The 21,123-nt window shown below is 30.2% G+C and overlaps 5 protein-coding genes across 14 annotated transcripts in view; 2 read left to right on the top strand and 3 right to left on the bottom strand.

Annotated features, from left to right (window-relative positions):
• Nucleotides 1-440: 440 nt before the first annotated feature.
• Nucleotides 441-4,706, bottom strand: LOC106789591 (pinin). 2 transcript variants are annotated; one of them, XM_014753941.1, is made up of 6 exons: nucleotides 4,645-4,706; nucleotides 4,372-4,560; nucleotides 3,877-4,072; nucleotides 3,614-3,787; nucleotides 3,249-3,543; nucleotides 441-3,156 (listed from the first exon to the last, which is right to left on the bottom strand). In XM_014753941.1, the coding sequence occupies exons 2-6, from the start codon at nucleotides 4,530-4,532 to the stop codon at nucleotides 2,843-2,845; spliced, it is 1,140 nt and encodes a 379-aa protein (XP_014609427.1). In that variant the 5' UTR covers nucleotides 4,533-4,560; nucleotides 4,645-4,706; the 3' UTR covers nucleotides 441-2,842. The 2 variants fall into 2 exon arrangements, with proteins under 2 accessions (XP_014609427.1, XP_014609428.1); XM_014753942.1 differs by lacking the exon at nucleotides 4,645-4,706 and having other exon boundaries at nucleotides 3,877-4,069; nucleotides 4,372-4,623.
• LOC106789593 (ATP synthase-coupling factor 6, mitochondrial) lies at nucleotides 4,627-6,112 on the top strand. 2 transcript variants are annotated; one of them, XM_014753946.1, is made up of 4 exons: nucleotides 4,627-4,712; nucleotides 5,447-5,595; nucleotides 5,712-5,842; nucleotides 5,937-6,112. In XM_014753946.1, exons 1-4 carry the CDS (start codon nucleotides 4,710-4,712, stop codon nucleotides 5,969-5,971), a joined length of 318 nt encoding a protein of 105 aa, XP_014609432.1. In that variant the 5' UTR covers nucleotides 4,627-4,709; the 3' UTR covers nucleotides 5,972-6,112. The 2 variants fall into 2 exon arrangements, with proteins under 2 accessions (XP_014609432.1, XP_014609433.1); XM_014753947.1 differs by lacking the exon at nucleotides 4,627-4,712 and adding an exon at nucleotides 5,041-5,146.
• Nucleotides 6,112-15,579, bottom strand: LOC106789586 (DNA polymerase epsilon catalytic subunit A). The gene is made up of 28 exons (XM_014753928.1): nucleotides 15,463-15,579; nucleotides 15,235-15,355; nucleotides 14,917-15,135; nucleotides 14,606-14,832; nucleotides 14,291-14,531; nucleotides 13,872-14,188; nucleotides 13,555-13,801; nucleotides 12,927-13,479; nucleotides 12,335-12,776; nucleotides 12,007-12,244; nucleotides 11,569-11,922; nucleotides 11,270-11,484; nucleotides 11,015-11,198; nucleotides 10,608-10,949; nucleotides 10,309-10,524; nucleotides 9,996-10,231; nucleotides 9,653-9,857; nucleotides 9,408-9,583; nucleotides 9,175-9,344; nucleotides 8,752-9,088; nucleotides 8,467-8,656; nucleotides 8,231-8,397; nucleotides 7,863-8,151; nucleotides 7,645-7,782; nucleotides 7,303-7,574; nucleotides 7,100-7,232; nucleotides 6,795-7,006; nucleotides 6,112-6,481 (listed from the first exon to the last, which is right to left on the bottom strand). The coding sequence occupies exons 1-28, from the start codon at nucleotides 15,558-15,560 to the stop codon at nucleotides 6,172-6,174; spliced, it is 6,849 nt and encodes a 2,282-aa protein (XP_014609414.1). The 5' UTR covers nucleotides 15,561-15,579; the 3' UTR covers nucleotides 6,112-6,171.
• LOC106789592 (WD repeat domain-containing protein 83) lies at nucleotides 15,077-17,730 on the bottom strand. Of its 3 annotated transcripts, none has more exons than XM_014753944.1 (5): nucleotides 17,273-17,730; nucleotides 16,919-17,162; nucleotides 16,613-16,839; nucleotides 16,157-16,537; nucleotides 15,077-15,135 (listed from the first exon to the last, which is right to left on the bottom strand). In XM_014753944.1, exons 1-4 carry the CDS (start codon nucleotides 17,352-17,354, stop codon nucleotides 16,164-16,166), a joined length of 927 nt encoding a protein of 308 aa, XP_014609430.1. In that variant the 5' UTR covers nucleotides 17,355-17,730; the 3' UTR covers nucleotides 15,077-15,135; nucleotides 16,157-16,163. The 3 variants fall into 3 exon arrangements, with proteins under 3 accessions (XP_014609430.1, XP_014609431.1, XP_014609429.1); XM_014753945.1 differs by lacking the exon at nucleotides 15,077-15,135 and adding an exon at nucleotides 15,561-15,584; XM_014753943.1 differs by lacking the exon at nucleotides 15,077-15,135 and having other exon boundaries at nucleotides 16,132-16,537.
• Nucleotides 17,731-18,053: 323 nt separating this feature from the next.
• LOC106789587 (very low-density lipoprotein receptor-like) overlaps nucleotides 18,054-21,123 on the top strand; it is a 31,015-nt gene continuing 27,945 nt past the window's right edge. For 3 of the 6 annotated variants that reach the window (XR_001382005.1, XM_014753933.1, XM_014753929.1), the window contains exon 1: nucleotides 19,146-19,809. Coding sequence is in view for 5 of the 6 variants with exons in the window: in XM_014753933.1 (XP_014609419.1) it covers nucleotides 19,713-19,809 (97 nt within the window). In the remaining variant the exon portion in view is untranslated. Of the gene's footprint in view, nucleotides 18,808-19,143; nucleotides 19,810-21,123 lie in introns of those variants that run through there. The other 3 variants (XM_014753930.1, XM_014753931.1, XM_014753932.1) reach the window with 3 other exon arrangements.

Here is a 21,123-nt window from a genome sequence, read left to right as displayed (position 1 = left end):
ATCTTCACGGAAAGAAGCAATCATTTTAAATGCTTATATTTAAACTGTTATATTATTTGGATCGATGTGGTTTTAATATCGAATAAATTCCTGAAAACTAGGACTTTAATATCTGATTTTTAATTTCTCTGTTGTTGAAATTTAATTTTTTCTGAAATTTCCATAAATGATTCATTTTTATTTATCTTATTTCTGTATCTTAAAAATCTATAATAAAAACTTACAGCGAATGAATTGTAAATAATGTTCAATTTAAACTGTACCATGTAATCTAATAATTCTCACCATTCAAAAGTTGCTCAATACAAACTATTATCAACATATATATATAACATAATAACAATTATATATAAATAAAATCATTTAAAAATATTGCATCTTTTAATAAAAACCCTATAAATATTATTTTAATAAATACCATATAAATTCCAAACATTAAATGATTTTTCGAAACGCCCTGTATATTGCTATTTTACATACCAGTCTCTAGAAAGAGAAAGAGAAAGAGAGAAATAGAGAGAGGATTGGAGAAGAGGAAGGCGGAGCGCATAATTAAGAAAGTCTCAGTACTCTCTCATTTTCTCTCTTTCTCTCCTATGAAAGAAGACGAAGACATTGAGTTCCCTCTCGCGGTGGTAGGAAAGCGGCCTGCCTCTTTCCCCGTTTTACATTCGGCGGTACAAATAGCTCGACGACCCCTGGCCTCGTGTCGGCTCCTCTCATGTTTCTTCCTCAGAGTACTTGTCTCTCTTGTCGCGCACGCTTCACGCTTCTGCGCGCCTACACCCTTCCTTGTCTCCTCTCTCCCACTCTCTCTTTCTTTCTGTTTCTCTTATGTACACCCTTTCTTCTTTTAATCCGTCGTCGACGACGACAACGACAACGCCGACGCCGACGCTGACGCTGCCGCTGCCGACGACGATGACGACGGCGACGTCGACTTTTGAATCTCTACTTCCTTTTCTTTTCCCTTTTCTTGTATGCCGAAGAGTTGCCTGGCGGAGACACATTAGCCATATTCCAAGTTTGCATGGCGGAACACCTCCCCCTCCCCTTTCTTCCTCCTCTTCTTTACCACTTTTTCCTTCTTCCCATACCATCCCCACCCTATTCTTTGCACAGTTATTATGAGGATGGATTGAGGTGGGAGCCGCCTTCCACGTATCCGTAGAGACCTAATGCCATCGACTTCTAAATTGTGTAAATTACTAAATGAATGTGAAACGTTTAACTCCCACCACCTTATCCCCCTCCTCTTCTCTTTCTTTCTTTCTTTCTTTCATACTCTGAGAGCAACCCTGCCTTCTCTTTCATTTCCTTCCTTCACAGAGAAACCTTCTAACACGAGCAATCGACACACAGGACGCACACTTTTCGTTTGATATGCTTGACGTTTCCCTTTGATCATACAATTGTCTCGTTTTTCAAGCTCTCCTCGAGTAAGTTTTCTTAATGCTTCATACTTCTTCGTAGAAAATGTTTAGTTTTGACGAATAGAGTTTAATTCATTTTTGTTCGACAATTTTTCTTCATTTCTTCTTATCTTTTTTACCTTCTTTTATCGTCTTTCTTTTCTTTTCATTAGTTTTTGTATTTTAAAAACGTACATTGATTTAAATAAATATATACATCTATGTTTATACGAAGAATATAAAAATTGTGTCATTGAAATCATAAAATCTAATGAAATCTTTTATTCGCGTCCCTACTTATACTTACAGACGTTTAGAAATGTTTAATTATATAAAGTTGTATATCTTATGAAATATAATTATAATAAAAAGAGAAATCAATATATGAGAATATACAAGAGGAGAATTTTACTGTATCAAGAATTCATGTTATACAATTATGCTGAAGAAGTTTCTTTTTTTTCTTTTTTTTTTGTTTACTGATGATAGGAAAAAGTGTACAGTCTTTGAGCTGTCTTTCATTCCTATAATTTTTACTCTTTTAATATTTTTCTTGTTTCTTTTTTACAATTTATAATTCTTCCAATATTTCGAATATTAAAGAGAAAAAAAAGAAAGCGAATAGTCAAAGTTTAAAATCAACCAAGACTGCAATCACTTTTTTCTTACTTTATATTCAAACAATTTAGTCGGATTAATTCACGCTTAGATGGTCCAAACCTATACAGCTGGATTTATTACAGAATATATTGCACGCATTATTTTTGTACCTTATATTCTGATAAACACGTAATTATATTCTCATCAATTTAAATATATCGCATAATAAAAACAATATAATGTTCATGAATACAAAAAAAAAATATCGCACTAATTTGCTTAGCTATAAAGAAAAATGGCAAAATTTATACACCTTACTTATATATTAATAAGTAAAAAATTATTGAATTTTGTTTATTCAATTTGTAGAAAATGAATCATTACCAATGACTATATTTGTTTTCTTATTTTTCATGTATTTTACGTGAGAATAGAATGTGTATATATATTTTAATTTTAAAATAGTTGATTGGTTTTTAATTTAGAGAAGAACTTGAAATATTCGCGGATTGTAAGATATCCGAAATAATAAAAAAGAAAGACTTACATCCGATCCCGTTGATAATATTTTTATGAAATATGTTGAAAATTCTAAAAGTAGATTTTTGTTTGTTTGTTATTTTCACAAGAATAATAGTATAGTGATATTTTCACAGAAAAGTTATCTTTGAACATTAATTCAATATCTACCTTTTATTTTCTTTCTTTTGATTCGAGATATAAAACCACGTGTGTTTTATTGAAAAATATTAAATAAAAAAGCTCTCTAATCGCTTGACTGGACCATCTAATGTACGTTATATGTACAAACTGAATATCAATACTTAATGCTAGCCATTTTTTTCGTCCTTTTTGATTTGGTCCACTTGTTTATCATCGTCTTTCTCAACCGCATTCTCAACATTATCTTCATCCTTTTCCATTTTAATTGATACATCTATATCTTCAATTTTGGTTGGTTCTACATTGTTGTCTGGATTAGGATCACGATTTTCTTCGCCTTCTTCCACAGTTTGAGACACTTCTTCAGGTGCAGTCAAAGCAGTGTTACTATCAAAGTTTTGTTGTTGTTTGCCCAAACCTATTTGCGTTTCTATTAATTCTAATTCCTCGAGCAATACTTTTTCCCTTCTTTCAATTTCCTCTGTAACAAATTTAATAAAAAAAAATAAAAATTATTATATAAGAAAAAAAATAAGAAATATGTTTACGATATAAATATATGCAAATACAAACCGTGAAGTTCCTTAGCAGATTGAGTAAGTAAACTTTCAGTTTGAGGATTTTTTCGTTTTGGTATATAATATATAGAAGGTTGGGTACGCGTCTTTATAAAAGAAGCAAGTGATAGTTGTGCAGCACGCCAATCTTGAAACTGTCGACTCCGTGCTAACTTAGCTTCTAATGCTCGTACTTCTGCTAATTGTCGTTTACGTGATAAAAATAATTGTTGCCTTTCTCGTCGTAACTCTTCTTTTTCTCTTCTCCGTGCTTCTTCCACTCGTGCCTCTACTTCTGCTTTTTTATCTTCCTGCAATTATATGTAAAAAAAACCTTTAATTCTAGAAATTAATATAATTAATTTGTGTTTTATTAATTACCTTAGCTTTTAATTTGGTTTCTTCTAATCTAAATTTTTGCAAAGTACCCAAAAGTGCACCGAACATTCGTTTATTCCTTTGTCGACTACGCTCATCTGTTCTTTCTCTTCTAATTACTTCTTGACGAGAAGGAATTTCCCTTGGCGTAGCAATAACTCTCGACGACACAGCTGGCTATAATAAGTATATGTAAAAATGTGTAATGTTATATGAAACTATAAGTATTTAATATTATTTATTGTTTTAGAAAAGAATAATATTACCTTAATGGCAGTGTCATCTTCATCCGCACTGTCATCTGCAGTTGAAGGAACACGAGCACTCAAACGACTAAATACCGTTTTTGGTTCCCCATTAGAGGCCTGCCAACGCCTTTTTGTACCCGGTATTTCATTATTTATGAAATCTGATACAACTCGTCGACGATCTTCCTGCAATGGTCGCTTTTGGGAAAGTCTGCTAATAATACAACTAATTATTACATTTTAATATTCTATAAATATATGAAGGGAGCCAACTTTACTGCACCAATATTTTTAATTATTTATTTGATTTAGTTGTCACAAACTGAAGAGAAATTAAATTAATACTTAATTCTTATAAATATCATTGATATATTTAGGTTATATTTCCAAACACATATTGCAAGTATATTCTTAGATTGAAAAGAAAGATTTCAGTTAGAAATAAAACGTGCATTAAATTAACACCACTCATAGTTTCACATTTGAAAGAATAAATATTTGGATATGTTTAACCTGGAAGGGGGGTGTAGTGGTCCGTTTTCACCGTCAGGTAGGTCCCGGCCCAAAATTTTTCTAATACTTCGATCAAGACCTTTTAGTCCATCTCGAGCAGCCTCCAATTGAGCTTCTATACGATCGGCACCCCACGATTCTTGTGACTCTAACTTCCTCATTTAAGAAATTTTAATACACTTAGTGTAACTGTAAAAAGAAATCATTTAATTAATAACGTAGAACACGAATTTGTTGTTGGATAGCATTACTGTGAAGGAGGGAGCCACCTACAATTCTTATCCTTTGCCAGATCAATAACAGTTCGAACTTTTCTAGATAGTGGCAACGCTGAAAAAATGGTAATCTCAATATATTTTTTCATTAAATAACAAAACATTCAATAAATTTTTCAATACCTGAATATCTCAAACTAATTTTCATGTAACTATGAATTAATTCTTGAAAATTTTTTTTATTAATTTTATTGGGTGTACTTTGCGTCATTGTTTGCTATTGGTTGTCAGAAAATTTGTTTGATAGGTTATGCTCAATATAATGTCGATTGATTACTTTTATTTTTATAAATATTAGATTATTTTAAAAATAAACGTAAATATAATAACAATGAGGACCATTTTATTTACTTGAATTAATATTTTTTCTAATTGTTATTGCGCATGCGTAATGTTATATCAATGACAGGTGGTGACACGTAGTGACAATTCGATCAATTAAATTTGTTACAGTCGTATGTAGTATATTTGCACGTATTTTTCATTAATTAAAATAGAATGTAAGAAAATTTGATATTATTGTGAATAGACATTAGTCTTATGTTATTTAAATTTTACTTATTAACTTATAAAGTTTATTATATTATTTATAAAAGTATATAATAAGTTCGTATGATAGTACTATTTATTACGTAAGATTAAATATATAAAGATGTAATCATCCGAATTTACAAAATTTTTATTTCTCATAAATTATAAGAGAAAAAATCATTTTGTCATAAACAAATTTTGTTTCTTATATCGTTTGAATTTTTTAAATTTTATAATTATTAATATTGAATGACGTCAATTCGTTTTAGATAAATATGTTGAGGTTACGTCTTTCTCCAAATGCTCCAAAAATATTCAAACGCAATATTGGAATATTAGCACCTGCTCTTCAGAAAGCAACTGATCCCATTCAACAATTGTTCATAGATAAAATTCGTGAATACGCTAATAAGAGTCAGTAAGTGTTACGTATCAATTATTATTAATTGTATTTATATTTGGCACTTAGTTCGATCCTTTATTATTTATGAAATGAAGTTATTAGATTGATAATATTTGTGATTCTAATTACAGGGGTGGAAAATTAGTTGACCCGACTCCAGATATTGAAAAGGAAAAAAAAGCTGAATTAGAAAAACTCGCTAATCAGTTTGGTTGTGCTCCTGGTACAAAAATGTCTGACTTCCCATCATTTAAGTTTACTGGTACGTTGTGCATTCTAATTATTCGTTTAAATTTTAACATATTTTTTTATGAATGAATAATATACTATTTAATAAGTTTGTATATTTGTTTTAGATCCGCCAGTAGAAGTAGGTCTAGCAAAAAATTAAATATACTAATATGATTTTCAAGTAGAAAATGTATCTATAAAATCATTCAATATCTTAAAATTTTCATTGTAAAAAGATATATATATATATATACATATATACATATAAATAATAAATAAATAATTTAAGAAAACTTGAATTCTTATAATTTTTATTATTATAGTATTATAAACATACCCAAAAAAATCTTATTTAAAATATTAGCCATCGCTCGGTAAGAGTCCTGTTCTACTGATCATTTCTTCTAAAATACTCATTTGACATTTACTAGCTATGGACTTACATTTTTGTGCATACTGCGCGATTTCTTTTACATGCACCAATGTTCTATAATCGCCACCGCAAGTGCAACGTTCATCCATATTTCCTCTTTTAATTTCAAGGCATTTGCTGCATTGTAAATCTTGTAGTATGTATGCCATACTCTTGCGATTGAATGTATTTATTAATAAAAATTCAATTTCTTTATTATCGTAAATTGTTTCGCATAGAGGGCATTTCCACATGTACCTGAAGACGATAAAGATATTATTTATTTTGTTTTTAACACTAAACGTACCGATGCTTCATGTATACCTATTTCTATTACAGTGGATCAAACGACCAATCTTCACACAAGTTTATAATACGATGTATGTATAGCAGAAAATATATCATTTATATAATAAGAATTCTTGACTCAAAAAAAGGCACTATAATTTATAAGAAATTCTGCCAGAAAGTTTTAAAAAAGGTCATTTAACCCATCATTGTAGGTTCAGTGTTAAATATTATTATACTATAATATAATTATAATATTATGCGATAATATTATTCTACTTACTTATTATCTTCTACGTAAACATAAGTGTCTTTACAAAGATCAATATCCCTGGTATGATTACATCCTTTGCATATAATCTCAGGTAATACCAAAGATATGCACGGGTCTTTCCATTGAACTTCGTCACTGAAACTATTTACTCTTATTAATCTTAATAAGTTTGTTTGCAAATCGTATACTTCGTTCTCAAGTTCTTTGTCCAAAGATAAAACCTATGATTAAAAATTTTCATGTAAATTTTGATCTATTTTTTATATTATGTGTACTCTAAAACGAATATCAGATATATAAAATAAAAATAATACCTTGCATACAGATTTTGTTAATTCAAGTGCTGGATTGATCGTTTTGCTATCTTTTCCATCCAAATTTAAATCAGGATATTCTCGAGATGTTAATACTTTCTCTGGCATTTTTTTATATATTTTCTGTACAATCCTATAAAAATATAATACTATAAACATTAATATCACATACCAAGCATTTTAATTAAATATAAAATATTTACTGAAAGAGTTTTTGCGACATTTCTCCTGAAATAAGTTTCTTAGCAAAACCTGCTGTACTTTCCAATGCTCCCAGTCCAAGTGGTGCAGTAAAATCTTGACTATAATCACTTTTCTTTTTTCTGTGTAAAAGAGTATCAGATGTTTCTTCGTTTTTACATATATGTTGATAAATAGCACTTATGTATCCGGCAATAATTGCATTAAAAGTACTTTGACAAGCTACTTCTTTAGGTAAATAAGATGCTAAGTTCCAATTCATTACAATTTCAGGCTAAAAATGTCATTAACGATAGAATTATTAATTTACATGTCATCAATGAAATTAAAAAATTTAAACTTACTGCGTCATTATCATTATCGTTATCAGCAATAGAATTTCTTGGAGTGCAATTTTCTTCCACATGATTATTATCATCAGTTTGCATAGTACTTTCATCAGTAATTTTTGGCATCTTTCCTTTTATGCCAGCATAATTATACTATTTGTACATAAAAAAAAGATATTTAATAAAGATATATATTTTATTTCATGAATTATATGATATAAAAAATAACTTACAAAATCTAACCAAATTAAGTACTCCCAACATTTTTCAGAAGTCATTTCGATGCTATGAAAAAGTTCCTTGTCACGTATGGTAGTAACAACAAATTCTACATATCCTAATGCGTCTGATAATGTTCTTTTTTTCGTGCATACAACGATCTTACTAAAATTAGCGAATACAATGATACAACCAAGATTTTTAAACGCAGCTATCAATTGTATAAACAATTTTCTCATATAATTGCATAATGTACGATGTAATGCAGGATCATATAACAATGCATTAGTTGAACGCAACCACCTAAAATATTAAAAAACAATTAAAATCTTTTAGCTTAAAAATTGAACTTTGAAATAAAGTCTATAAGATTATTAATTACCTATAAAAATGTATTATTTGGTAATCAGCAAAGATATTTTTATAAATTGTTACATCACGTAACCATGCGTTTACCATAATCTGTAATATTTTAAAGGCTGGACTACATAGCGTAGTTTCATCGTAACTTGGAATCATGGCAGATGGATTACCACCTGTTACCATTTCCTAGTAATTATAAACAAAATTAAATTTAAATATAATGGACTAAACAAATATGCATCATAATGTTAATACCTGCAATGATGCTTTTTGTATGTTGCTGAATGCAACAAATGTATTAGTACCATCAATAACATGAACATTATGATGTTGCAACAAAGTGTTCACTGCAAGACTTTCTACATCTAATTCTACGCATACACTAGAATATGTAGCTGGATTATTTATAATGCAACTTGTAATTTCTTCAAAGGCACTCATTAGTCTGTAATTGTTTATTTTTTATTTTTATTTTTATTTTTATTTTATTAGAGTGTTCACAATATTTATATTTATTAATTATAAAATAAGGAAAATTACCTGCTGTCGTCATTTTCGTTACCACCAAGATCAGGCTTCTCAGTTGGAGAACACCACAATACAAAATTATTCTTCTGTAAATGTCTAGCATAAAATAAATCTGCTCCAAAAAGAGTTGGATCGGCTGGTACGTTTCCGATAGGAACATGAAAAAATCTGCATTGTTCTATCATTAATTCTAATATTTGTTGAATTTTCAGATAATGTCTAATCATCATTTTGGCACCCAATTTTTGCCATTCCATTGTGTTATATAAATTTTCAACATCGCGTACATGTGTATCAATTAATGGAAATTCATGAAGCAAAGGCATTTCAGAAGTTAAAGTTGTTCTATCTGTAAACAAGTCACAAACAATTAAATAACATTTATTAATAAATAATACGTTTAAGAAATAGATAAAATAGTAAACTATTACTTACCTATCGCTGTTTGTAAGATTATAATAGTATTACCATGTTTTTCATTTTTATATGCTTGTAATGCAGCTTGCAATACTCTGCACACTTGTTGGAAATTCGTTTCTACTTTGACTACAAATTTCATTCCATCGGGTAATATTTTTACCTTGTCTTCTCCAATTTTTTCTATCCTAAAAATATATTTAATATTATTACAATAAGACTGATTAAAAAAATAAATTATATAAACTTACATTGATTCTCTCTCATGCGTATACAATGTACTTAGGTTTGGCATTTGATTAGACGAAACTGAATCCAAGACAAATATATGTACACGTTTACTTGCACTTAAAAATAATCCCCATATTGATCTTTGACGATTTGCACTCCAATGATGGTATAAAAATATATGATTAATTGATTCCCACTAAAAAAGAAAAATTTTTTTTAAATATTAGACGAAAAGATATTCAAAATTTTTATATACATCTACTACCTGTTGAAGATATGGTTGCACAGCAATACTTTTAAATTGTAATTGTTCTAATAAAAATGTATCAGCTCCATCAGGTATTTTTCTTATTGATTTGGGATCCACAATACATATACATCCTAATTGAAGTATAGCTCGAAATTCTAATGACATTTGAGTTTCATAAATTCCTTCAATATATGGCTTAGTTAAGTCCGTAATTAAACCTCTATAAAAAAAAAAAAATATATATATATATATATATATAGAAAATATTATAACATTCAATTGTAGTATATAATCGTATAATTATATGTGTATTCATTTAATATCATTATTAATTCTAATAATCATTATTATATCCTACTGATTATGTTGTTGGTACAAGGTTTCTGGTACTGAATATTGATAAAGATTATAAACTTTACGCGATCGTGGTAAAATTCTCGAACAATTTCTCCATAATTGATTTGGACCAGGATCAGGTCTTGCTTCACGACTATTAACATAAAAGATACGAGGTACCACAAGACGTACTGTTCGTAAATCATTCTCCACCATAATCCACAATCTAAACATGCCAGGTTCATTTGTTGGGGTCAACTGTTAAATGAACATATATCAAATCAAATTTTATAGTACATATAGATCAATACTTATGAAAACATTAATTTATGTACTTCAACAATTTGCCACGGAGTCTGAAGTATTTGTTTCTGTGCACGTCGTAAGAAACCAGATAACGTTGTCGAAGATTGAGGATTTCTTATTACACCAAAACTAGATTCGTTGTCACTATTTATTAATTTACTTCTTTTCTTATTATGTTGTCCTCTTTGCTTAGCTTGGAATTGCCATTTCTTTTTGTGAAACTCCAGCCATTTTAAAAACTCCTCCTGTTTAGCACAATTACATATAAATAAAGATTTTAATAAAGAAGGGAAATTTGATAATAATTAATTTAATAATATGAATATACTTTTGTTGTTCCTTTAGGAGGCGGGGAACCTAATACTTCTTTCCAACTTTTATTTCTAATGTTATCTTCTTCTTCTTCGCTATTTTTTCTTTTTCTTTTTATAACACGTGCGACAGGTATCTTGAAAGTATTTTTTTTACCACCTATTAGATCTTCTATGTCGTCAACTTCTTCAACGCCCGTACTGCTACCGCTTTGATCATCATTATCATTATTAAAACCAGATGTACTTGGTTTGTTAAAAAAGTCAGTAATCTGTTTTTGTTTATGAGTTGCGTTCTTCTCCATTACTTTCTTATGTAACCAATCTGGATGTTGGACTCTTGGAACTGGATTTGGAAGCTAAAAGAAACAAGAAAATTAATTTCATTGTCTTTACATTTTTTTAAATATTGATATATGCATACCCCTTGCATAGCTGCTGGTATAGTAATAATTTTTTGTATAGTACTTCCAAGTCTTTCAATGTAATAACCCCAATCCAATATCTGTCGTATATCATCATTTTGAAGACTTGAATCTTTTAACCATTTTCTTAAATAATGTTTTTTCACTGCTGGATCTGCTTGGAATATTGCCAAAGGCACAGCCCTATAAACATAAATATAATAAAGTAATATAATTAGTTTTCATATAAAAATAATATAGAAATACAGTGAGACCTTTCTGTAACAGGTGCACCAGCAGGTTTTATAGCTATAACAGATTTACAAGCTAAACCTGCATCCTTGAGCATTTCATCTCCTAAAAATTCAGCCAATCTTTTTGCAGTTGTAATTGATATTGACTTTTGCTGTCCATATTCTTCTAATTTACGTGACATAGATTTGTTTTCAGTTATAAGTTCATACAATTCCGCATCAGGTATATTCGCACACTAAAAAATATATTTTTTTTTAATTAAATGGTATAACTTTATAAAAGACATTTATAAATATGTAATTATATGTATAATTTTTACTTTGCTATAAAGAATGTCAAGCCAATGGTTGGCTACTTTAGCGACAGACTCATAACATTCCACCAGTGTTTTACCATGCAAAAATGATTCAAAAACGGAAGATTGAAAGTTTTTAATTAATTCCAATTCGCCTCTTCTTTTGACTTCAAAACCTTTTAACTCGGCTAAACTACCATCAAAATTAAATACTGCGTATCGTTTCTTTAACTTTTTTCCTTCTTCTTTTGCTGCAGGTAATACCATAGCTAAATATGGTCCATCAACTTCAAAGAAGATTGAATTCTCGCTTCTTATTTCGTATTTCATATATTCAGGATCCACAAGATCATGATATACATCATTGGTAAATTTTTCCTATTTATTATAAATTAAATATAAATATTTACAACTTATTTTTTTTAAAATATACCATAAAATAATGATTATTTTTTGACATACTTTAACCATATAGTTCAAAATAGCATTAGGATAAGAAATGGTAAGTTTCTTTTTCTTTTCATGCGTAGTATGAGCAATCACATTATCTGGGAACGATGCAGGTAAAACACACCAAATACCATCCGTGTCTAATTCTAATGGTCGACCAATTTGTTCTATGATTTCTCTAGCTTTCATAATAATATGAGCTCCTGTATAGCACACGATACCACCCATTTCCATACTATGCCATCGTGATCTGTTAAATGTGAATTATTTAAATAAAAAAAAAATAAATATAAAAACTAAAATCATTTTAAAAAAAATTGAACATACAAATGATATATACCCTTTTCTCATGACATAACCATAGAAGGAATTGAGAATACATTTATGAGCTAACTGTAAGGAATCATATACTATTTCTCTGTTTTTCGCAGATTTAATATCAGCCGCATCACCTTGTGCTATAGCTGCTGCTACTTGCTGTTTAGCAGCTTTGTTTAATGCCTTATATTCATATCGTCTGTCTCTGAATGCTCGTACTGTATCCACGTAAAATGAATTTTCTTTTTGACAAACTACTTGAGTTCTTTCTTCCATACTTGTGATTTTTGCCTTTTTATAGACTTTCTTAGAATATTCTGTAAGTCTCTTTTTCTTTAAAGCCGCTTGTTCTTTTTTAGACAATTGATGAAATGCTCTTGGTGGACCTCCAGGAAAAAATGAAGGAAATTTTTCTGTTTCAAGTTGTTGTTGAATTCTTTGATATTCACCTATGTTAGCAGCCACTAGAAAACACAAATTAAATTAGTAGAAGTAAGTAAAGAAAAATAAACTAATATTATGATTTATAATAAACATTTTTTTAATTGTTTTAATAGCGATTATTTACTCTATAGAATATTTTATTTCTTAATTTATTATATAATGTAACTTACAGTATTCTCCCCTCCACATCCACTGCATTTCTCTTTTGCAAAGAGCTCCAGGTTTGTTATAATCGCATGCAGCACAAACAAACTCATTGACCATAGCAGAAGGCTGCAGTCGATTAGTTAAAATAATATTCGGATACATCGCGCCAACATCCAAATGATATATTACAGGATTTTCGAGTCTCAAAAGAGGATCCTTTAGCGATTGTAATTTTTTTTTAATTTCTGTTACAATATCATCAAAATTAGTTACCATATCAATTGGTACTTTTTCTTCTTCTTGAATTGCATATTTTAAAGCATTTTCAACTCCATCCATTAATTCATTTATCATGTTCGGTACTATTTTAAAATGGCATGGAATATCTGCTCGAAATATTCCACTTTCCAATGCTTCTACATGACCACCTACATATGTTTCTTGATCTAACACATGACCATGCTTAGTTAACTTATTCAATTCTGCTTCTTCTTTGTTAGGAAATATAATATTAGCTTTAAAGGCTTCTACCATAAGAAGAGACTCACAAAGAGTTCCACTGCCTTTTCTAAGCACCTACAATATATGATAATAAAACATATAACTTTGTTATTATTTGTAAAAAATTTTTCAAAAATGAGGTTTACAGACCTCATCGGGTTCTAAGGGAATAATAGTTGATAACGCAAATATAAATGGATGCACATATTTTAGATACAAATAATAAGTTGCTACTGCATCGGATACAGAATAACTTGCTAAAGTTTGTGGGTCTTCAACTGCTAATCTACACATTTCTTCAGGATCTAATTCAACTGGATTGTATCGAAGCTTTGCTTTTGTAACAGCTTTTAAACCTTGCGATCCTACAGGAAGATAAGAATCGCGTCTTACCCAGCTGTAAAAAATGTTACATGTAAACAATATTTTAATTATTTAAAATAATAACAATAATGTTATGTATATACCACAAACAATCCATATGCATAGCTGGTCTACTAGTATAAATTCCATCACGATTTTTTATAAAACCAATTTTATCTTTCATTATCATGTTATGTAGTGCCGCTCTTGCTTCCACAAAAGGCCAATCGAAAAAGTCACCATTGTATGTGACAAAAATATGTGGTTTGACATCAATGATATGATCAAAAAATTTTTTTATCGTTGCCTTTTCATTAGGTTCATTATAAATTGTAAACAAACCCTCAAATTCTGGTTTTGGTGTATATTCAAAATCGTCTATATCTTTTGAAATGATTTCCCTATTTGTTATTAAATATCCCTAAAAATATAACATAAAAAATATATCCTTTTATGACTCAGATTCTTCAACAATAATATAGATAATATTACTATTAATTAATTATGCAAATTAATTAATTACTTGTCCATCTATCATATATGATATCATCATAATTTGATCTGTGCTAGCATCAGGAAATTTTAATGGAAGCTTTGTTGTTTCAATATCGTATGCTAACACAATAGGATCTGGAGGTTCGATAATATCATTTCTTCTTGTAATAATAGCTGGATCAGAACCTCTACTTTTAACAGAATACCAAGCACCGCAGAATATACCAATATCAGTGGATACTCGTTGATGATGTGGTATGTCATATTCCCTTTGTAAAATATTTCTAATTATAGTAGAAAATTAAATAAGTAATTTAAATATAAGCATAAATAACATTTATACCTAATATCAAGAATATTTTCCATATGATCTATAATCTGTTTTCCTTTTTGTTCTTCGGTCGGATTCAAAACATTGGATAACATATCCGTGTAATGAGTACGACTTTTTTCTCTTTCTTTATTCACTCTAACAGCGCTCATTATTTCACGCCTTACTTTTGTCAAATCGACTGTATTTTCAAAATATATTTTTAAATACTTTTGCTTCAAACCAATTAAATGATTAGGCTGTAAAAATGATTAAAAGTTTATAGGAAATGAATAAATACATATTTTTTTAAATTTAATAAAAAAAATAATAGGTTCTCTTACTAAGTCTAAATCTTCTTTAGTAATCGATTCGATTTTAACAACACGACCATTGTATTTCTTATACAAGAAAGTTGAAACTTCTTCTGCAGTATCTTTACGACATAAAATATAAAAATATGGATTGTATGGTAAAGATATTTTAAATCTAGTACAATCCTCCTCTATGAAATAGAAATCAATACCACTTAACAAGCGTTTGTCATCTTCTCTAATTTCGGTCTATAAATAATGATATGTTTATCAAGAACGTTATAACATAAAAACTGATACTATATGATCAAAAATATTAAACAATTATATATAGTATGGATTGATTACAGTGTGCATATTAATTAGAAATCCAACTCTTTCTTTCGTATCAGTAACCGAGTGAAATCCATACAGAGCATCCACTCTTATATTTTCATTAATTTGATTTAATCTTCCTACAGAGCTTTCTCTAAAAAATACAAATAAAAAAGAAAAAAACAAAAAAAAGAAAATATAATGAAAGAAATTCATATTATGAATATGTACAAAATAATACTTATACAAAAAGAAACTAACTCTGAAGCATCACCAGGTTCAGGATTGATATCCTTTTGATCATTTTTATTATTTTTTCTATCTGATCGAAATTTTCCTGTATTTTGCAATGATGTCATCTTGACAGCTGATTTTTAACAAAACTAACACAAAATCAAATAATCTTTTAACATGAGTTTTAACAAATACTTCCACCTACTTTGTGTACTGAGCAATGATACACTCAACAGGTTACGAAGTTAAAAGCAAATGCTAAGTTACGCGCCAAAATTTGAAACGTATGCGCAGTACGTACATGAAATGCTATATTTTACAATTAATATTAGTACAGATATTTTTCCAAAAGATGGCATATTTAAACGTTTCGAGCGACAGATACGGATAGAATGTGAACTACAAGCACACAGAGAAAGTCAACAATAATCCAAAAAAATTGACAGCTTCAAGATACTATTTGGAGTTAAACATGTGATGACGGTCAAATATTTGAACAATTTTATATGAGAAATTTTATATAATATAAAAGATTTTAGGAAATTAACTATTCATGATTGATGTGAATCATTATAATGTTTGGAGAGATAAGCACTTAAAGGATAACAAACAAAAAGTAAGAATAAATAAATTGTCAATGAATTATTTTGTTCTTGTATATGCACAAAATATTAAAAATAAATAAAATAATATTTATACATTATATATGAATTTTATTTACTTATATCTTAATCAACTTTAGCAATAGATTCTGCACTCCACATTAATATACAATAACCATTCGCAGCCAAAAAACAGTTCTTAGTTGGATGAACGTTTATAGATAAGGTAGGATATTTTGATGGCCTGTATCCAGAAAGTTTAGCAACAACTTCCTGTGTTGCTAAATCCCATACCCATAATTTACCATCTTCGGAACCAGAAAGAATTTGAGTATCTTGAGCATTTACACTTGATTCTAAGCACAAATCTTTAGCCGTATGTCCAAGAAATTTCCCAAGTAATTCTCCGGTATCTTTATCAATTAAACGTACTACATCGTTTGCACAACTAACGACAATACACTGTCCGTCCCTTGTAAAACTAGCACATGTCACTGCATCTAAACAAAATTTGTTATTTTATATTTATACATTATATGGAGAAGTAATTTTTTAATAATCAATATATTAAATACCTTTCATGTAATCAGAATACATTTGACCAACACGAATATCATATCTTCTTATCTTTCCATCAAATGAAGCAGATAAAATTTCATGATCAGAAGTTCTAACGCTAGAAATTGAATCTTTGGCATCATTCAAACATTGAACAGGATCTATCGATTTAGATCTTACATCCCAACACATAACGGTATTGTCTCGAGATCCAGAAACAACCATTGTTGATTCTTCATTATATCTAACATCGTAATAAAAGTCCTTATTTGTACATTGTGATAATATTTATAAACTAAGAGTAAGACAATATTTTATTCTACCTCACAGTTGTTACAGGACCTGCGTGTCCTCTTAAACGTCTAGTAGGAGTTCCAGTACTTACATCCCATAAAATCAGAGATTTATCTAAACCGCAAGATACTATTTGACTGCTATCGCAAGATGCACAAGCATCCATAACTTCGTCTCCATGTCCACCATAGACTTTTAATGTTGTAGCCTTGTAAGGATTCCATAATTTTATTTTCCTATCTGATCCACACGTCACACAATATTCTCCATCGACTGTAAATTGTTTGTAGGTTAGTTTATATGAAAAATTTTAAAATCCTTTGCTTATGCATATGCTAAACATTTTGATAAAACTATTAATAATATAAATAATATGTACATACCACTGAAACGAACTGATCTTACTGCACCTTGTTTGCAATCAATTTCTTGTTCAAACTTATATTTTATTTCTATACCACTCATGTCAAAGAAAAATTTAAATACAATACTTTTTTCAAGCAAATCTTTACACTTCTTTATTTTAAATATTATATTTAGATTTTGCTAATGAATAAATACTTTAAATATACTCTACACAAATTTCTTATAAACATTTTGTACAAAATAGGTTACACCGCGTAAAAGATCATTTGAACAATTGCTTTGTTTTGATTCGTTCTATTCGAGTACTTATTTTTGTCATGTGACATAGGTTATTATTTGTATTTAATATAAATTTTACATCTTTGAATTTGATATGTCGTAAAAATTTAAATTTTATTAATTATTTAGAAAACTTGTTATCTATTACAAAACATAATATTATTTAGTTTTTTATACAACTGTTCGAAGTAATAATTTTTTTATGCAAATATTACGTATAAACTTTTCATAGGTTGAATCGATCAGATGATTTAGATGGACCAATGAAAGAACGTTCTTAAAAGAAATGCAATTAACGAATGGCGCGACAATTCGTCGGAAAAAATAGAATAAATACGTCGTCATCACGTTTATAGGTGTCTCACGTTGATATTTTTATAAATAATAAAAATAGATAAAGATTTCATTCCTTCGAAACTAATAAATGTTTTTTTTTCGATAAAACTAACAAAAAAAGCGGTCGAGTTCATTATAACGCAGAGGATATTTAATGTTACTTCGAAGCAGAAAAAATTAATTGAAAATTTCGTGGGTTCGAGTTGATCCACCCGGGTTTGGAATTTTTCAGCAAACATATTGTCGATATGTTAATAATACAATATTTTGCAAGATGTAATTTATAATGAATTCTTAAAGAAAAATTATTATTACCGATCGACAATAAATTATAAATTTCGATTTGTGATAGAGATTTCAACGAGGGATAAAAAAAATAAGAAGAGGGTGCGTGGAAAGTGAGATAAAGAAAGTCAATGAGAATCGCGGAGAGAGCGAGAGAGAAAATAAATATCGAGAATACCGCTAGAGTGAGAAAATAGTGGGAGGGAGAAAGAGAGAAAGAGAAAGAGAAGGAGATAGAGAAGAATGAACTGCGCGCGCAGATGGCGCGATGTTGATGCGTCAGAATCGGTGCTCTTGCCGTCATCGTCATCGTTTGCCGGGCTATGCCAAGGATGAAAAGAGAAGGAATTTTAGCTCGTTCGTAAGAGAGAGAAATAAAGGCAGAAACTAAAGGGAGAGAAAGATAGTGTATGCACACTACTATGCGCATGAATCGTCGAATATGAGAAAGAGAAGGTAATAGTAAGCACGAGAGAAAAAAGGATAGAAGGAGGGAGAGAGAATGAGAGAGAGCGAGAGGGTGTCAGAGAGAAAGGAGGGGAAGTAAAGCAGCAAACAGACAAGACGCGCCTTCGCGAAGAGAGGCACGGGAGCAGGAGCTCGTACTTACGGGGCGGACCACTGTTAGAGCCAGTCTTACGACCACCTCAGAGTATACATTTTTTTCTCCACCGTAATCGCACGAACGTTGTTCGTATCACTCGAGCGTTTAGACAGAGAAAGAAAGAGAAAGAAGGAAAGAAAGAGAGAGAGTGAGAGAGAGTCGTTGAAACGAAGTAAAGAGAGGGGTTCATGCGAGGATCATCATTGGAAATTACTATCGCTACTGTTTTTTCCCTACCGCGTGACTCGTATCTTTGAAAAGGACGAACTAGTGTACCCCTAGTTAATTTGACAGATATAAACATATTTATAATTTATTATTTCTCTTATTCCTTTCTTCTCTAAATTAAATGTTATATTCCTTCTAATATATATTTACAAATATTAACTTATAATAATAATAATAATAATAATCTCCTCTTTCTCATTCTCTTTCATTCCCTTTTACTATTTGTCTTTGGAAAGAACGAACAACCCAAAATTCGAATGCGGTTTTCCCTGTCATCGTTATTACTACTATCATTCTTCTCGTGCTCGTCGTGATAGTTGTTATTGTTGCTACTGCTACTGCTACTGCTGCTGCTGCTCTTTCTCTTGATCGATTCCCCGGCGAGGTTGCCGGGTGGGAAAAGTAAGCGTGCGTGCCGCAGACGACGTCTCGCGAAGAGAAACGAAGAAGTAAGAGGAGGAGAAGAAAGAGAGAAAGAGAGAAAAAAGAAAGAAAGATAGAGAGGAAGAAAGAGAAACGGCCGGAACGCGACCGCTTGCTTGCTGACTTTTCTTCGCGCCGTCTATATAGTAGTGGTGGTAGTGGTGGTAGTGGTGGTGGTGGTGGTGGTGGTGCTCTGGTGGTGATCTGGTGTTCTAGTGGTGGTGACTTTGCCGAAGGTGTATTGGCTGAGAGAGAGAGCCGACAACAGGACACGAGTAAGCCGCCGACAAAAGAGGGCTGTTATGGAGCGAGGTTGTCGTCTGCTTTTCCTGTTCCCGCCGCTACACCTGCTTACGATATTCGTTGCTCTCACTCTGACAAATGCTTTCTCTACGGACAGTAAGTATTTCTTTATTATTCATCTTATTTCGTTTCAACATTTCTTATTACCCGAACCCTTCGCATATATATTTTTCATAAATCTCACCACCAGATAGTTCAATCAGAGCTTTCCCTTCTTTTTCTTTTTACTTTGCGTGAACCAATACAAAATCGTATTTGATTGAACGAAATTTGAGAACGTCAATGTTTTGGAACATATTTCAGTTTATATGTTTTTTCAATATTTTCTTTTTTTTAATTTATTCGAATATGATATAGAAGAGAAAGAAAAGATTTATGAGAGAGAAAAAGAGAAAAAGAAAGAGAAAGATGTAGCTGCTTTACCGTGCGTGCCTTTCCGTGTGCGTACACGCGCGTGCGCATTAGACGGATTAAAAGGCGATTGTCTTTGAACGTGTACGACACGCAATCGTCGATTTCGTGTCACACTACCCGGTCTAACTTGTATATATATATATATACATGCTTATACATAAATGTGTGTAGGTATGTGCATATATGACCCTACGAATGAGCACGGTGCTTCTTTGCGTAACCATCTCGCTTTTCTGCGGTACTTCTTGACATAGAACGCGTCAGGTGTTAAGTCGAAGAGACAAGAATTGGCTCAATCACTCGTTCTTATAGTCTATATACCTATATACATCTTTCTATATATATATATGTAGACTTATGTATGTATATACGTATGTATTAGTCAAGAGAAATGTTCGTGACCTTTTACGAAAATGTGAACTAAGCTGTTTTTCATAACTGCTCGTTTAATTATTCAACATTTTATACAAATATAAATGAGTTTATTATACATATACAATATATATATACATATTTATATATATTGTATGTAATGATAGATTTATGCATGTTTTTATTATTGAAAATATTGCTCCTTATCAAATATTATTTTTTTTCAAATGTAAATGCAAATAGTATAAGAATCATTCTTGAGAATAATCAGTTATCAGTTTAAATTTTCTATGCTTGTTTGGATATTGCGCACGTAAAATAATCTTTGAACTATTTGTCAATGTTTTTTCCTATTTGATTTTCTTCCTTCTCTCTCTCTCTCTCTCTCTCTCTCTCTCTCTCTCTCTCTCTCTCTCTCTCTCTCTCTCTCTCTCTCTNTCTCTCTCTCTCTCTCTCTCTCTCACACACTTTTTACGTTAATAGAGTTAAATATCATGTTAGCAAAATTAAATCCCTTTTTTCTCTTATTTTTATTGGTTTGATAAATTTTAATAAATATATAATACGGTTGTTTGATATTATCATTTTGGTAATCTAATTTAAATATATTAATGGAATACATTA

The sequence above is a fragment of the Polistes canadensis genome, unplaced genomic scaffold (assembly GCF_001313835.1).
Source record: "Polistes canadensis isolate GaletaPanama2010 unplaced genomic scaffold, ASM131383v1 scaffold_192, whole genome shotgun sequence".
Lineage (NCBI taxonomy): Eukaryota > Metazoa > Arthropoda > Insecta > Hymenoptera > Vespidae > Polistes > Polistes canadensis.
Note: the sequence above shows the minus strand (reverse complement) of the source record. Positions and strands in the feature narration are given on the sequence as shown.

Excerpts from the sequence above, each read along its gene's own strand:
- LOC106789591 (XM_014753941.1), bottom strand. The coding sequence starts at position 4,532 with ATGAGGAAGTTAGAGTCACAAGAATCGTGGGGTGCCGATCGTATAGAA. Across the intron at positions 3,788-3,876 it reads AAGATGACACTGCCATTAAG|CCAGCTGTGTCGTCGAGAGT; the intron begins GTAATATTATTC and ends TACTTATTATAG. Across the intron at positions 3,157-3,248 it reads ATCTGCTAAGGAACTTCACG|AGGAAATTGAAAGAAGGGAA; the intron begins GTTTGTATTTGC and ends AATTTGTTACAG.
- LOC106789592 (XM_014753944.1), bottom strand. The coding sequence starts at position 17,354 with ATGAGTGGTATAGAAATAAAATATAAGTTTGAACAAGAAATTGATTGC. Across the intron at positions 16,840-16,918 it reads GGTCCTGTAACAACTGTGAG|ATATAATGAAGAATCAACAA; the intron begins GTAGAATAAAAT and ends TTACGATGTTAG. Across the intron at positions 16,538-16,612 it reads GTATTCTGATTACATGAAAG|ATGCAGTGACATGTGCTAGT; the intron begins GTATTTAATATA and ends AATTTTGTTTAG.
- LOC106789593 (XM_014753946.1), top strand. Across the intron at positions 5,596-5,711 it reads GAATACGCTAATAAGAGTCA|GGGTGGAAAATTAGTTGACC; the intron begins GTAAGTGTTACG and ends TTCTAATTACAG. Across the intron at positions 5,843-5,936 it reads CCCATCATTTAAGTTTACTG|ATCCGCCAGTAGAAGTAGGT; the intron begins GTACGTTGTGCA and ends TATTTGTTTTAG.
- LOC106789586 (XM_014753928.1), bottom strand. The coding sequence starts at position 15,560 with ATGACATCATTGCAAAATACAGGAAAATTTCGATCAGATAGAAAAAAT. Across the intron at positions 15,356-15,462 it reads GAACCTGGTGATGCTTCAGA|AGAAAGCTCTGTAGGAAGAT; the intron begins GTTAGTTTCTTT and ends TGTATTTTTTAG. Across the intron at positions 7,007-7,099 it reads TAACAAAATCTGTATGCAAG|GTTTTATCTTTGGACAAAGA; the intron begins GTATTATTTTTA and ends TTTTAATCATAG.